Source organism: Peromyscus californicus, unplaced genomic scaffold, assembly GCF_007827085.1.
Source record: "Peromyscus californicus insignis strain IS unplaced genomic scaffold, ASM782708v3 Scaffold_16__1_contigs__length_79575227, whole genome shotgun sequence".
NCBI classification, from domain to species: Eukaryota; Metazoa; Chordata; class Mammalia; order Rodentia; family Cricetidae; genus Peromyscus; species Peromyscus californicus.
The window spans coordinates 52,510,050-52,526,564 of NW_026294458.1; the positions used below are offsets into that span (position 1 = coordinate 52,510,050).

Sequence of the window (16,515 nt, forward strand, 5' to 3'; positions counted from 1 at the left end):
ATCCTGTTTCCACAAATACTCAGACTGAAAGTCTCTGAATCCTCACCCCTGAGGGTCTCAGTTCAGCTTCTGCTTATTTCCTGTCTCCTCACTCCTTATATACCGTTCTCCACCCAACCATGTCTCTTCCTGGGATTAAAGGCCTGTGTGCTTTCCAAACAAAGATATGAGATCTCAAGTGCTGGAATTAAAGGTGTGTGCCATCATTGCCTGACTCTGTTCCTAGTGTGGCATTGAAATAACAGAGATCCAGATGGATCTCTGCCTCCCAAGTGATAGGATTAAGGATGTGTGCCACCACTGTCTGGCCTCTACGTCTAATCTAGTGGCTGGCTCTGTCCTCTGATCCCCAGATAAGTTTATTGGGGTACACAATATATCACCACAAGGTTTGATGTGGTGTCATTTTTATTTATTTCCAATGCTTAGTAGTTGTTTTATTCCAATTTCTATTTTGTCTTGCCAAATCCATTTTCAACTACAAAATATCTTAATGTTTTTGTTATTAAAATATTTCTAATATTATTTAAAAGTTGTTGTTTTTATCTAAATCTCTATCATTTGATCTTTACCAATAAGGACTCAGGAGCCAAATGCTGGAGTGAAAACCTGCTAGCTCAGAGAGGCAGAGAAAGCACATGGCTGACCTTCCTTCTTAGCTGATGTCTCAGAAAGAGCCTTCTGCCCAACACTGTTTCAAACAAAACTCGTCAAATTCAATGTCACCCTCTATTACTTCCTCTGCATCTCTCAATCTGCCCTCCTGACTTCCTCTAACTCTGTATAGTTTTTCCTTTCAACTGGTTGCTTGCTCTGCTTTTTAAGCTATGGTTGACTATATTTAATCCTGTTTACAAGTATTTAAGCAGAAAGCACTTGGATGAAAGGTGTGTGGTAGGGCTGAGCCACACCACAGCTAGAAGCAGATTTTTTCCAGTAAATAATGCTATCCTGGGGTTCACAGTGTGATTAAATATCCTGTAACAAAAGATATTATACAAGGGCTCAGAATTTATATATGATTTTAAAATTAATTTTAAAATTAATCTCCTGCTCTTCTGTGTGCCTTCCCATTTATTTCTTCTTTTCTCTTACATATATAATATATAAATACATTATATATAAATATAATATATAAATGTAACATATTTATATATAAATATTCTATCTATCTATCTATATCTATCTATCTATCTATCTATCTATCTATCTATCTATTATCTATATAAAGAAACTGGGTGTTATGGTGTATGCCTTTAATCCCAGCACTCTATGGACTGAGGCAGGTTGAACTCTGAGTTTGAGACCAGCCTGCTCTATGCAGTGTATTCTAGGACAATTGTGGGTATGTAGAGAGACAGAAAACCTCCATTTTGAGTATTCTATATATTGGATATTTTAAGCATTTTATTTGCTTACTAGCTTGTTTACTTTCAAATCTTGACAGTTGTCCTATGAGGCATATATAATTACTACAATTTTAACTAATAATATGGATATTAGAAGTACTGCACATTTTATCTAATAACATAAATGTCTTAAACATTTAAACCCTATTTTATGCCATGTGCTGACTGCATGTAGATGCTGAGAAACTATAGGAATCACTCAGCTTAAACCCTGTTTTAGAAATTAAACTTTCTAAAATTAGCATTATTCTTTTCATTTTATGTGTGAGTGTTTTGCCTGCATGTATGTCTGTGTACCATATGTGTACTTGGTGACCTTGGAGGACAGAAGAAGGCATTAAATCTCTCGATGGTTATGAGACACCATATTGGTGCTGGGAATCAAACCTAGGTTCCCCCCTGTAAGAGCAACAAGGTCTCTTTCTGTTTCCAGCCTCTTAAGTCCCATTTTAGATGTGTAGAAACCTGGTGATTGCCACATTCTGATTAAGAAAAGAAAACCATCTATTTTAAACTGCATTCACATGGCAAGTAGATGAAATAATTGTTCAGTAGCATCTTGCAGGCACAGATGCCCTGTTTTAAGCTGATTTTGTGTACTTGCACTTTATATTTGTGTGTGTGTGTGTGTGTGTGTGTGTGTGTGTGTGTGTGTGTGATCTGTCTGTCCATATTTAACCTACATGTTTCACATCCTTCTTAGAATGAGTTTCCCAGAGTGATGGTATTGTTTTTATCAGGCTGAACCTGGTATTGAATACTAATACCTTTATTTCATGGTTAATGATTATTCTCTTAGTTATAAACATTTACTTTGAGTCTTTCAATATATTGGATTCTTTAAACTAGCTTGAAAGTTTTATTGTATTCTAATTTTCAAAAATGCATTTTAAGGATGAGTTAGTTTATGAAGTGTCATGGACATCATTTTGAGCGGGGAAATCCTACATACAATATTTAATTTTCAGTATTTTCGTAATTGTTGCCAGATGTTGATTAATTTTTTTTCTGTATTTCTTCTGAACAGTAAGAATTCTGAATTTTCAGGTAATAATTGGAACCAATTTTTTTTTTTAATCATCTATAACATCTGAGGTCTTGGAATTCTCCCATATCTAAAAAGGCAAATACTACAGTTTAAAAAAGTAAACACAAGACTTGCATACTATTTTTGTTTTACAACTGAATGCTTACAGAGAAGTCAAAGCAGTATGTCTTTTATTATTGTAGAACATGATAACTTTCATTGATTTAACTATGCTCTTCATGCAATTAAACTTAAAAGGCGAAAATGAGCACAAAATTTGAGTTTTCCTTACAATGACTTTTAGTCACTCACTCAGCTATGTGTCAAATGTGTCATTGAAGTGCCACATTGTCACTGTTGTGACAGTGGAGTTCCGGCTCCCTCTTTTGGAAAGTCAAAGCATATCATTTAGATCAAGAGTAAATAGTTTTCACATTTCAGTTCCTTTTTGTTTTGTCTGAGCATGAGGAAGGAAAATCCTATTATTTCCTCTCCGAGGTGCCCCACTGCTTTGAGAGATCATGGTACTAATGCAATACATACAGCCTGAGCTCAGAAATGCACATGTACATTTCTTCAGACATGGTGAACTCTACCCATTTGATGGTGTTTGAACCCAGGCAACTTTTTTATCATTTCAAGTACTTTCATTTTTGTCATTTTTTATTTTAAGACAGGTAGTTGTTATTACTTTATAATCATTAAGTAAAATTTATAATGCCTATAAAAAAAAACTAAACTAAAACTAGTAACAAGGAAAGAGATGAAAATAATCATCAGATGCCTGGCCTTCCACCACCCATCAACTTTTGAAACATTTGTGGGTGTTCATCCTACTCCACTGCCAAGCATTCGTTCTTCTCTCTGTATTTATATGCCATTTATTATCATGAAAATATCATTATACTACTCTCCCTCCCACTTAGTGTATCATGACTCCCTTAAAGGGTAAATTACTTACTTAAATCAACTATACACCTACTAACCCATGCCTCCGTTAATAGAGTGAGGCTTACAATTCCAGGATCGTAACATTTAATCTGGTGAGCGCTGTATGTTGATGTGAATATTATAAAAATAGAAGTGTTTATTTTCATATTAGTATGTTTTGTACAAGTCTGTGTTATTAAATAGCTAAGTATTTCACAATGATCTGTTCTTTCTTAAGTTATTTTAAAAGTGAGGCTACATGGTGAGCTACTGTGGATTACAAGAAGCAATTCTTTTTCTCCTCTGTTTCCCCTTCTTATTTCTTTGTGTATCTGGACCTTAGACCTGCTGTATTCTTAACCTCTAAATTGTTCAACAGGGTTGTTTCTTACTGAATGATGCTTAGCTACAAAGGATGAAGGCCGAGTGATTCAAATTTAAAGAAGAAAAAGCTATTAAAATCATCCAAAGAAGGCTGCTATAAATACATTGTAAAAAGAAAATATTTACAAGAGTCAGTAACTAGTTATTGTATTTGTATCTAACTTCACTTTGGTGATTCTCATTTATTTCCTTCATTTCATAAATTACTTTGAGAATTTACTCAAAAGGAAACATTCTAATGAACTTGAAAATACTATGTCGCCTTACAGAAACTAAATGTAATATAAGAATAGTGGAATTATATATGACTATGTTGAAACATGTTTGTGAATTGCTTTTGCATTTTGAAATACCTTCTTAGTATATACATTAGAATGTTAGGCGGTAATACAAAGTGAAGACTATATTTAGCTAATTCTTTCCTTGCCTTTGTCAATGACAATGTATGTCACTGACATTTTCATATTTGTATCACAGTACATTTACTGTATCATCATGCTAATGATGGTTAGTTTGTGAGGGCCAATTAATTCTGTGTCATTGACTGACACCCCATTTATAAGCAGTCATGGGCACTTGTTTGAAGAGATAACAATAATGAAAACAATGATTTGTAATGTTTTGCATTGGTGATTACAGACTTTTTTTTAATAGTTCTCCATTCTTGCGAATGCACACCCCAGTCTTTCAAGCAAACATTTGATACATAGAAAATAAGACTACAGTCACCAATAAACCTCAGAACTTTATAATGGGGAAAATAGATCATTTTACTGTGGACAGTTAAGGTAAATATTTGATACTAAAAGCGATTGTAAGCTGAGCTCTAAAATCTGTCAGAACATCTGTAATCTTATTAAACTCATTTCTCAGCCCAACAGCAGCACTTTCTATTTGTTTCTGAGATAGGAACTCATGCTTAAACCAATATTTACATGAACAATATGGCTACTTTCCAAAGAATTTATTTTCTAAACAGAAAAGACTTTTGACTATTTCAGGCCTACGTAGGTTTGCCCATACTTAAACACTTTTGATTTCTCTCCCATCTCCTGTCTCCCTCTTCACAGCACTCTGAAATTTTCTGTTGTTGTGTATCTCATTTTGTAAAGGACATTATTTGCTTCCTTTTCTTTGGCTCTATAATCCATATTGCTTTCAGAGCTTTTTCCTGTCAGCCTGAACACTGTGCAACTGCTCTTAGACTTAGTTTAATCATGAGTTTTCTGTGTTTTAGCTGGGTTTGTTCTACAGCCCAGTCCTCTGCTGAGGTAGGTAGTCTCAATTCTCAGTCCTTTCTGCTGAGCATTTGAGTTTATTTTCAGTAGCTGTCATTCGTTTTACTCAATAATCATTGAAATTCTGTGTAGAGAATATACATACATCTTGAACTTTGAAGATATATGCTTTGAAGGAGTTTTCTTCATATCAAACATATTTTTATGCTTATTTTTGGCAACACAGCTGATTCTGAATGTGTATGTAATCGCATTTAGAAAAGTGTATATAGAAACTATAGATACTGTGAACTACTTCATTTTTACAGGCTAGTTGCTTTCGTGTGTTTCCCATTCTGTGCCCGAGAAGAATATGATATTTTTTTTCAAATTAAGTACCATTCAAGGCTCATAGGTTAAAATGATGGACTGTATGATATATTTCATTTACTTATACCCTTCTTCTGGATTTTCCTGAGGTCCTATCACTAGGCCTATATTCCGTGAAATGGAATAAATAGTATTCCAGGCTTTGTATTCTCTCAACTACAATATTTTTCCTTAATGGTGCTGCAAGCTTGCTTAGTAAAGAGGCATTATTTCCCAAAACTTTGAAATAAAAATTATGAATTAATTGAAAGACAAAACACTGAAAAGGAAATAATTCAATTTCAGTAGTAGTGATAATTCATTTTGAAAATGACAAATGTTTTGCAGAATGGCTTTTGTGGCATAGTGTTATGGGATATTTGTGCACTATGTTAAAATGTATTGTTGTGATTGGTGTAATTAAAAAGGAAATGGCCAATAGCTAGGCAGGAGTTATAGGCAGGACTTCCGGGCAGAAAGAGAGAGTAAACTCTGGGAAGAAGAAGGGGTGGAGTTGTCAGTCAGAGAGGAAACAGGAGGTGAAAGATGAAACAAAGGTTAGAAACCATGAGGAAAAGCATAGATTAATATAAATGGCTTAATTTAAGTTATAAGAGCTAATGGTACAAGCCTAAGCTAAGGCCTAGCTTTCATAATTAATAATAAGTCTCTGTGTCATTATATGGGAGAAACCTGGCAGCCCAAAGAGAAATCTGAGTATAGCATACAGTATAGAGATTAAGACGTATTCTAAATCAGGTAGCTTAGAGTTCAGTGTAGCACCGGAAGTTAAAAGTTCCTTTGGACTCTTGTGAGTGCATGACCTCATGCTGGGAAATACTTTATTAAATAAATTATGTTTATTACAAACATCAAATATTCCCGAGTCACATGAAGAGCTTTAGTGATCTACATGAAATTAATTTAGGCTTGTGGGGAAATATGTATTTTTATTTTTTGATGTACTTTAATTGGTAGAATTAGTATATGTATGAAAATAGAATAACATGAAATTATTCTTAAAATATATGAAACAAACATAAAATGCAAAGAGAAACTCAAAATTTCAAAGAAAAACACAGTATATTATTTGGAAAAATGAATTTATTTTCATGTTATTAGAAAATATATTCCATAATACTCTGGTGTTAGTTATTTTTTTCTTTATTACCATTTATCCTTTTCAAATATAAAAATTGATCATCTCATTTTTAAAATGCTAATTCCAGTAACTACATTTTCTTTTTCTTATTTCATATTTGACTTTCCCGAGGTAACTGAAGTCTACATAACCAGAACCCTGATGAAGGGCAGCAGGGAGGTCAGTGGTGGGCTTTAGAATTGGGGCCCAAACTATGATAATTTGAGTTGTTTCTTATGTGATTTATGACTGCTTATATAGGACAGAAAAGTCCTTCAGGAGACATGTATAAATGGCTAGCATTTCCCTACTATATCGAGGCCCAAAAGCTTCACAGTCAATACAGATCCATGCATCTAAATCATTCTTGGGAAGACTGACTTCTGTTATGGCTAAAATTAGATGTATAAGATTGTATACAAAAATAAAAATAAAAAAGGATTCTCTTCTTTTAAGTTCTTATATAAGTGATTCACATGTGTCTAGACTAGTAGATTTTCTATAAATCTCTGTCTCCTAACTATATTTTCTAGAAATACTTTCAATTTATGACTAAGCCTATTTGTTTTTGCATTCACTTACTCAAAATATCTTAAGTTTTAAAAATCTTTTATTCTTTAATCCATCACTGTGCTTATAATATATTAAATGTGATTCTAAGCCCAAGGAACTGAATGCTTTCTTCTATTGTGCTCTAGAAATATGCAATTTTAAAAAAATATAAGTGTCTCGCTGGGCGGTGTTGGCACACACCTTTAATCCCAGCACTCAGGAGGCAGAGTTTGAGGACAGCCTGGTCTACAGAGCGAGATCCAGGACAGGCACCAAAACTACACAAAGAAATCCTGTCTCAAAAAAAAAAAAAAAAAAGAAAAAAGAATATATATATATATATAGTGTCTCATGCTTGAGTTTTGCTCTAAGTTATATAGGCATCTATTTTTTCTTTTCTTTTTTAATGACTTATCTTTTAATCATATGTATGTGTGTATGTTTCTGTGTTGGGGTTTGTACACATGTGTACTGATGCCTATGAAGACCAGAAGAGGGCTTAGGATCCCTTGGAGCTAGATAACTCCATGGGTACTGAGAACTGAACTATGGGCTTCTGGAAGAGTTGCTACAATTCTTAACCACTGAACCATCTCTCTCTCCCCAACCTCTATTTTTCCAAGATAACTTTTATGCAATTGATGATCTTTTAACACTATGTCAGAAAAAAGCGGAAAAATTACATCTTGTGAGTAATTAGGTGGTTATTATTTTTGCTTATGTTTAATAAAAAAATCACTTTCACCAAGCAAATATGTCCTCAACTAATCCTAAAGATTTGTGTATAGGATGTAACCTTTTGCTGATGGCAAAATACATGCTGTCCACCTTTTCATGCTTTAAACCTTTACATTATGCTGAAGTTTTATTGAATACCACAGATAAATGCTAAATGTCAAAATTATTGTTTAATCTCTTCACATTTAAAGGTATTTCATTCTTTCTCTTCTTTTTCCCACTTACTAATCTTGCAGTTTACTTTGAACCCATTTTAATATACTAACAACATTAAATTTACGCCCTGCAAATCAGTGTGCCCTAAAGACCCAAATAAAAAGTGATGGAAAGATTATTTTGCAGATCAGTGACACGGGGGAATTTATGTTTAGTAATTTGAACATACTTGGATGAGAAAGGTTTCAAGTAAATAACTGTATTGTGACAATCGTGGTATTGATCACTGCCTCGTCTCTCCTTATTGTTACAGCCACCACTGCCTGAGTCCATTGTTAAAGGGTCACTTCAGCTTTTGACTATGTTTTATAACCACAAGAAAATATATACAAAAATCAATTGACAAGAGGTCATCAGGTGTTCTCAAGTTCCATCTTAAACCATGTGGTTATTGTTTCCCACTATATAAAATATTTCTTTCCTTTATCATTCTATGTCTGTACTCATTTTCCATCCTTGTTTATGCAAACCTACCCATAGTTCTCATTCCCCAAATGCCGCTCATACCTGACAAAAATATAGATTTTCTACAAAAGATAAAAGAAATAGTGATAGTATCCAAATCAATATTTTGAGACTTTAATTTGTAAAGGATTATATGAGTGCTCAGAATTCAGAATAACCATCGATAGCTTAGGTATGCTTGAAGATTCCAGTCTGTATATATTAAATAAATAATTAAATATTTCCATAACTTATGAAGCTTTGATTTCCTACTCAGTAGATGATCTTTGTGATTTCTCTACATTTTTTCTTCTGGAGGTTGAATCATTTCATTTTTCCCCCTTTACACTTTGAATTTTATTTCAATGAAATAGCACTTAGAGTGATTGCTTAGGAATCATATTCATACTTCAATTGACTCAGTTTATCACCAAATAGATTTTTATAATGATACTTAATAAAACATTTCCAAAAACACTTCAAATCATCTGCTATACCTCATCCTCTCTCGCTTCTGAATGTATGTCTTAGATTTTATATTGGCCTCACACCAGATTGCCGCCTTGTTTACATAATAGATTTCCAGCATTCTCTGCACATGGATGAATCTTTTTGAAGCTCACTTTTTTCAATAATGAAAACTCACTGATTTTCCCCCCTTTCATGGCTTTTTTCTTTTATTACTATATTGACCTTTCAAAAATCTTAGCTGTTTAAATCCTTTGTTTTTATATTACAGGTAATTCATTTGTTTCCTAGCTTAAGACCCTAATCAATCTTTACATGATTGAAACAGCTCAGTATTGTTCCTTTTCTTTTGACTTAGGAGTAGTTAGCCTTCCTTGCTCAGGGATATCATTTTCAATACCTGCTTCCTAGATCTCAAATAATTTATTTGGATTTCCTCTTTCTGTAGTAGCCTCCCTCCTTTTAAAAGTTTTTTGTTCAGGTTATCTACTTGAAATGAAGCAAGCACTTCATTAGTTCTGCTTATTTGTTTCTTTATTTCTTAAATATTTCTCTCAGTGATGGGGGAAAAAAAAACAGTTCTAATACATATCATCCAGGTTAAACAATTGGGGAACAGGGTATAAACCTTGGGAGGATAGTGATTCTTTTTATAGGAATGAAACACCTGTTTTTCTCAATCATTCTAAGTAAGGACCTGCCTTTAGGAGAAACAACTACTGCTACCCACTCATTTCCCTTTGACAGTATTCTGTAAACTGACATTTCCTGTCCTGACTGTCTGGTCCCAAATAACCTATGCAGAGACTGAATATTATTTATTAAGACTTTCCCAATAGCTCGGACTTGCTACTAACTAACTCTTACTTTTAAATGAACCCATATTTCTATTTATGCTTTGCCAGGTGGCTTATGACTTGTTACCTCAGTTTCACAAGTCCTGCTTGTTTGGAGGCTGGCTGGATCTCCTGACTCTGCCCTTCTCCTTTCCCTCACCCTTAGTTTGGTGGCCCTGCCTATACTTCCTGCCTGGCTACTGGCCAATCAGCATTTTTAGTAAACCAATTTTGAGTGACAAATCTTTACAGTGTACATGAGGGTTATTCCACAGTGTTCCATGGTTTCTTTCCTCCTATATTACTGTTTGTGTCTGTAATTCTATAATTGCTGCTAAGCCAAAGTAACTGAATATTTTGCCTCAAAAATAAGTCTGTTCTTGTCCTATATGGGAGTACCTTTTATCTTAAAGTTCATTGTAATTTTTTTTCTGATAGTTATTAGCTTCATATTACTGATTTTTTTTATGGCCAATATGCTTAGTCTTTGGAAAAGTTCCTTTTTAATCACTTTATTTTGGTTGGAGAAGCCTTTCAACTATTCATTTGCAAATTCTTATGGATTCAACTTGGGTCTTTTCTTTTTTCTTTCTTTTTTAGTGAAGAAAGAAAACTAAATTGTGTAGCATGTTTCAAAATCAGCAGTCCTTTCTATTTTATTTTTATTACTTTATATATGTTATATAAAGCTTAACTAGTCAGATCTAGTGAGGTTTTGTCAAAAAGTTGTTGCTTTTGCAGCTGAGCTGTTATGGAGGCTGTTTTCTTTCCTTTCCTAGTATAGTGCCTAACACAAGACACAGGGGCTTAGCATAATCAGCGGATGTCTCCAGTCCTCTTCTCTCAATCCTATCTCTCATTGTAGATGAAAGGACATAAGGATTTTTTAAATCTGCATACAGGTTACCTAAGGTCATTTAATTAATTGAAATTTATGAACTAAGTTGAGAAACAAAGATGGAGGTCTCTAAAACATGAACAGTGGTATCAAGATAAAACTATGAAAACAACTAGTTTTTTTTTTTTTTTTAAATAACAGCGATGTTTGCGATGTTTATTTAGTACTCAAAGCTCAGTGCTTATTTAGTACTGAAAGAAGGTTAGTATACAAGTAGTGGTAATAATATTTATAGGATCAACACAACCCAACTTTATATAAAATCACCAAAGGATTTTTTACAATGTTATAAAAATTTATCTAGGGAGTAGTCATTTATATATCAGGGACCAAGATTATCTACCATTGCATTATTAAAAGTTTCCTAGATGAACAGACACAATAGAGTAATAGATATATAAAGGGATTTATAAGATGGCCTACCTAGTAAGAGCTGAATAGCACGATAATGGACATCTTTATGCTGGTGAGTTTGAGATCCTGGTAGCTGCTCAGCTTAGTAGGCTCAGCAGTTCCCATCTAGTACTAAAGGTGTGGAAGATTCCTGGGGAAGTCACTGATTCCTAGTCCATTGTTGGAGCTGGAAGAAGCTGGAGACTGTCAGTCAAGGCTGGTGGCAGTAGCAGCCCCAGCAAGAAGGCATGTTCACCAGCAAGAAGTGACGGCAGGCACGCCAGCCACTCTGCCACTCTCTGTGGCCCCTGTAGATCTCGATGACCACTGGAAGATGCCACTAGCTCTAGGGAGGGCTCTTCCCTCCTTAGTCAGTTCTTCCTAGAAATGGCCTCACAGAACGGTGCATAGTCTTTGCTCTTAATTGATCCCAGATTTGGTCAAGTAGAGAAGAACATTTATCCATCACAAGTACCTTAGTCATTTTGTGGCTATCTTTATACATCCCCCCCCTTCTTAACAACAATGCAGAGTTAAAGTTCACAATGAAATACATTCAAATGTTAGAAAATATTTCAGATTTTCACCCATTTAATTAGGAAATTCAGAATGTGATGGATTGATGGATGTGGTGGTACAAACTTGGAATGTCAGCAGCCTGGAGACCTAGGCAAATTCAAGGTCAGCATGGGTTACACAGTGAGACTTTATCTCAAAGACCAAAATTAAAGAGAAAAAAAAAATGTGTGTTCCTCAGTAAACACTTTTTATGTGCTGGCTTGCTGCTGTACGCTTTATAAACACTTTTTATGTGCTGGCTTGCTGCTGTACGCTTTAACACCAGCACTGCAGAGGAGAGAGAGGTAGGTGCATCTCTGTGAGTTTGAGGCTAGTCTCTGTTTTACATGGCATGTTCTAGGCCATCCAGGCCTACATAGAGAGACCCTGTGTCAAAATCAAAACAACAGCAGCAACAACAAACCAAACACTTCTTTTTTTCATATTTCTGACAAGACTTTGTTTTGAGAAATCAGATCTCATTCCACCATGCTGGTCATTCCCGATAATCTTTGGTTTTGGTACCTACATTGTGACACGGGCCTTTGAACTTATCTCAGGGTATATTGGGCATCTGAATATGCAGACTTATGCATGAGAAATGCTAACAACAAGCATCGTACACAGGTTTGACTGTGCTGTGAAACAAAAATATTTTTGTACTACTAGGTAGTTTATAGGACAACCCCAGACACTACTGTGTTCTTCCTGGGATTTCTACGGTTAACATAACTCAGCTACTAAATGGTTAACAGCTTGCAAAATAGCAGCTTGTCCCTTGTAATGTGTCTTATCCGATGTGTAGACATATGATGTACATGTTCATTATGTTTATGTAAAAGTCTATGAGAGCATTGTTTTTTTTTTTTTTTTTTGGTGTTTGCTATTTTAGTCATTTATATGTCACAAAAATTAGAGTACAGCAGGCAGTGAAGAGGTAGCTTTGGATCATAAATTAGAGATGATTTTGTATCATTTGTGACTTGAATCCCTTAAATAGTTTCTTTAATCAATATCACTTTTACTCTCAAAATTATTTCGTTAAATGACTTTTTTCTAACATGAGACTTTGGTAGTTTAATCTGGACAATTTGAATATTATTTAATAACTGCATTTTTTTCTGCTTGTCTATGTTCAGTCATGAAACTGAAGTTCCATTTAGTAACATCTTTTGGAATATGCTAACGCTTGGTTTGCTATAACCAGCTGAGCCTGTTCCTGTTTTTATACAGAATTGCTGGCCACCTGAAGAGAATCCTTATTTCAATAATTTTCCAGTGCATGGAAAGACATTCTTTTGCAAGAAAGATTTCAAAAGATATTCCTTGCATGAAGGATCACTGACTCTTTTCTATTCTTTTTTCTTTTAAAGATATTGGCCACTTACTAACCTTTTTATATTGTATATTTGAGTTCCAGTTGATATTCTCTATGTAAAATTTGACTTTATACAGTTCATTTAAGTTGATTTGACTTTTGTACATTTAGAGGTTTCTTTTATTGACTCCTTCATTTATTCTGATAATGTCCTTTGATTATAACTATTATTTAAGTTACATAAATAATTAGATTTATTAAAGAAGACTATGCTGAAATAATTGATGTTTATACAGTGTTATAAAATTATAATTATTTGCCATATAAACGTCATTATGTTATAATACCTATTATTGTACTGATACATTTTTATGTTTTATTGAATAAATGGGGGTCAATATGCTTAATGTATAAAAATATTTATGACTAAGTAGCATGGACCCATGGAGTTGTGTGATTACACAGGTCACATATCTGTAATCTTCAATGTTTTCAAATTTAGAAGCTATTGCAGTGCTGAAGTTGTAATGGAATCTACAAATGGATAATAGAATTTCCCTGTGTTCTTCACATTTACTTTAGTGAAGTCGAATACATTCTTTTCATAACTTGAAAGAATGTTTCTTGAGTAGGGACAGTAGTGTGTTTTTAATATTTAGACATTATTCAAGTATTTAGCTTTTGTTAATAAAAACAGTAAATGATTATTAGACAAGGACATCATTTTTATGGATACTCTGTGATTGTTTCTATAATTAAAATTGCCTAAACCTTGAGATTATTATTTTTTTGAACTTCTGCTACTCTGATAAATTCTGCTACTCTAATAAATTATATATTCAGAGATTTTATACCTAGTAGCTCTGAATAAGATCTTCCATATGGATGTATCAAGTAGAATTTTCTACCCATCCATTAGTAAATGTTAAAAGATCAACTTACTATAGCATTCAGGGATACTAACATCTGAAATTTGCTAACTGGAATGAGAAATTACTGGAGCATAGGAAATATTCAGGACATCCCAGTCCCGCAAAAAGTTATAAATAAAATTATATACAAAAGGATGTTTTCATTATTATGCTGTCTCTTGGTTGGATTTATCACAGTACTCATAATTGGTTTCTGAGAATAAAGACATTGTGAAGAGGCCCTGAAAGTGAAGTGTTCTCCCTGAACAAGTTGTGTTAGTAAGGAAAACACAACAGGGAAGTCATTAGAAAGTTATTGAAAAACCATACAGTTTTCAGATTTGGTGGAAAGCTGCACTCTACATATCATTTGGACCTTTCTATGAAAGGAAATGAAACAGAAAGTTGAGGTTTCTTACAATAATATGTGTCCCTAGTTATACATATTAGCGAAAGAAGAAAGAACATTTGGGAAAAATGATGCATTCAGTGAATGAACAGATACTTTTTGTATGGTGTGTCTGTTGATTATACCCTAATGACAAGTTAGGCAGTTTTCCTCTTACTACTTCATGAATTCTGGCAGAAAGTTGGGATTCCCAGGTTGAAGACAAATGATGTATTACAACACTAAAGAAGTTGAGTAGCTTGTTTTTACTACTTCCTCATTTCCAAGACTTACAAGGATGAAACTGTAGGCCAGCTGACTGTCACTTACTCGGTGGTTTTGCATCATTGGAGTGGGGTGGTGAGTTTGGAAACATCGATTTTTATAGAGCGTTCAATAGGACTGTCTGCTTTGTAGTTTTCTCAAAGGTGACTCTCAGCATGACCTAAAGAAATGGTATTAGCATCAACAGCTAGAGCACTGCATTCTTTCTGCAACTGAACACAAGGTAGAGGAGCATGGATGCTGGTAGTGTGTCTGTTTCTTCTATCACTTATAACTCATTGGCTTCTGATGATATCTGAGTGTACAGGCAAGTCAGCAAAATAATGTTACAGTATGATACTTTGTTCTGTTCACAAAGCAAAAAGAAAAGCTAGATATGTTAGAACAGTGGTTCTCAACCTATGGGTTGTGATCCCCTTGGGGGTCGAATTACCCTTTCATAGGGGTCACATAAATCAGATATCCTGCATATCAGATATTTATATTATCATTCATGAAATTAGAAAAATTATAGTTATGAAGTGCAACTAAATAACTTTATGGTTTGAGGTCGCCATAACATGAGCTACTGTATTAAGGGGTTACAGCATTAGGAAGGTTGAGAAACACTGTATACAAGAACATTGACACTGGTAATATTTCATTTCCATTTTATAACTCATTTTTTCATTGTGTGGTTGTATGTGTACACATATCAGTGTTAAACTGTTCTACTGATTCAGCATATGAAAATGTTATGACGTATTTCCACAAATGAGTAAAGGAAGTGATGACCGTTTAATTTGCTTTTCCCAATCGAGAAGAGGAGGAATATCCTGTGAATGATTGACTTATTGATAACAACTTCTGAATAATCTTGTCTTTTTAGCATCTACAGTATATTTAGTTAACTATGTTAATGGTTGGCTTGCATTCATGGAAATTGAAAGAGGATTGTATAATATACAACCTATACATACATAATTTTAAGAATCATATAGTAATTGCAGATGAGAAAAGAATTTAAATATATTCTTGTGGCTACACATCTGGGAGCTCACCTAAATTTTTAACTCATTTGCTTTCCTGCATAGAACAGTGCTCATTAACTATTATGTGCTCCATTAGAGTTGTGGACCTATTTTAAATCAGTACTATCTCATTTTCTTTTTAGGTAGTTATTACTAGTAAAAGTGGTGAGATCTTGTATCGCATTTCACCATGGGCCAAGTATGTGGTTCGTGAAAGTGACAATGTGAATTATGATTGGATACACTGGGATCCAGAAGACCCATATAAAGTAAGAACAACAGATTTTAAATAATTGCTTATTTCAGTATTTCCTAGGAAATTAATTCTTATATTTTATAGCTTTTATAACAATGCTCCAAGACTTTCTTTACTGCTTGCTTAGTATTTTGCATGATAGTATTTCTATGTTCTACATTTTATATCAGAGTCTGTCATATCTATCTAATGAAACATAGAAGTAATTTTTTTCTTTCTACCTGGTTTTGAAGTTAGTTTTAAAAAAAAACAGTAAATTTCTATATACTTATCAAGAAGGAATATTAATATTTTGAGTTACAATTTCAAACTTACAAAGATTTAAACAATTTAATATTTCTTACTACCATGTATATGATGATGGATTAGCATAGTTATGAAAAGGGCATTCAGATGATAAATGATCTAATTTATTTAGGGAATATTTTATGATTATGTTTCACATGTATTATATGTACTTTTTAACTAATTTTTTCATTTGTATTACTTGATCTTGCTAATGAATAATTTGTATTAAGTAATTAAATTATATATGCCAATCAGGACTCCATATTTTTTCTAAAGCATAGGCTCAAAAAAAATCTCTCCATCAGTCATGCCACATGAGCTATTGCTTGACTTCTTTTTTTTAGGTGGACTTATTAATACAATCCTATAGATGATTAAGAAACATAGTGTATGCAGCCATTGCCTTTGATGTTGGAGAACAATCACAAGTGTTTCGCTGAATTTATCCACTATTTTATTTCACATACTTGATTAGTTAG

General features: G+C 33.7%; 1 protein-coding gene across 2 annotated transcripts in view; it reads left to right on the top strand.

Moving 5' to 3' along the window:
* Positions 1 to 16,515, top strand: part of Gbe1 (1,4-alpha-glucan branching enzyme 1) — a 241,974-nt gene that overhangs the window by 100,308 nt on the left and 125,151 nt on the right. For both annotated transcript variants that reach the window (XM_052740985.1, XM_052740986.1), the window contains one exon: positions 15,636 to 15,761. In XM_052740985.1, coding sequence (XP_052596945.1) covers positions 15,636 to 15,761 — 126 coding nt within the window. The remainder of the gene's footprint in view (positions 1 to 15,635; positions 15,762 to 16,515) is intronic.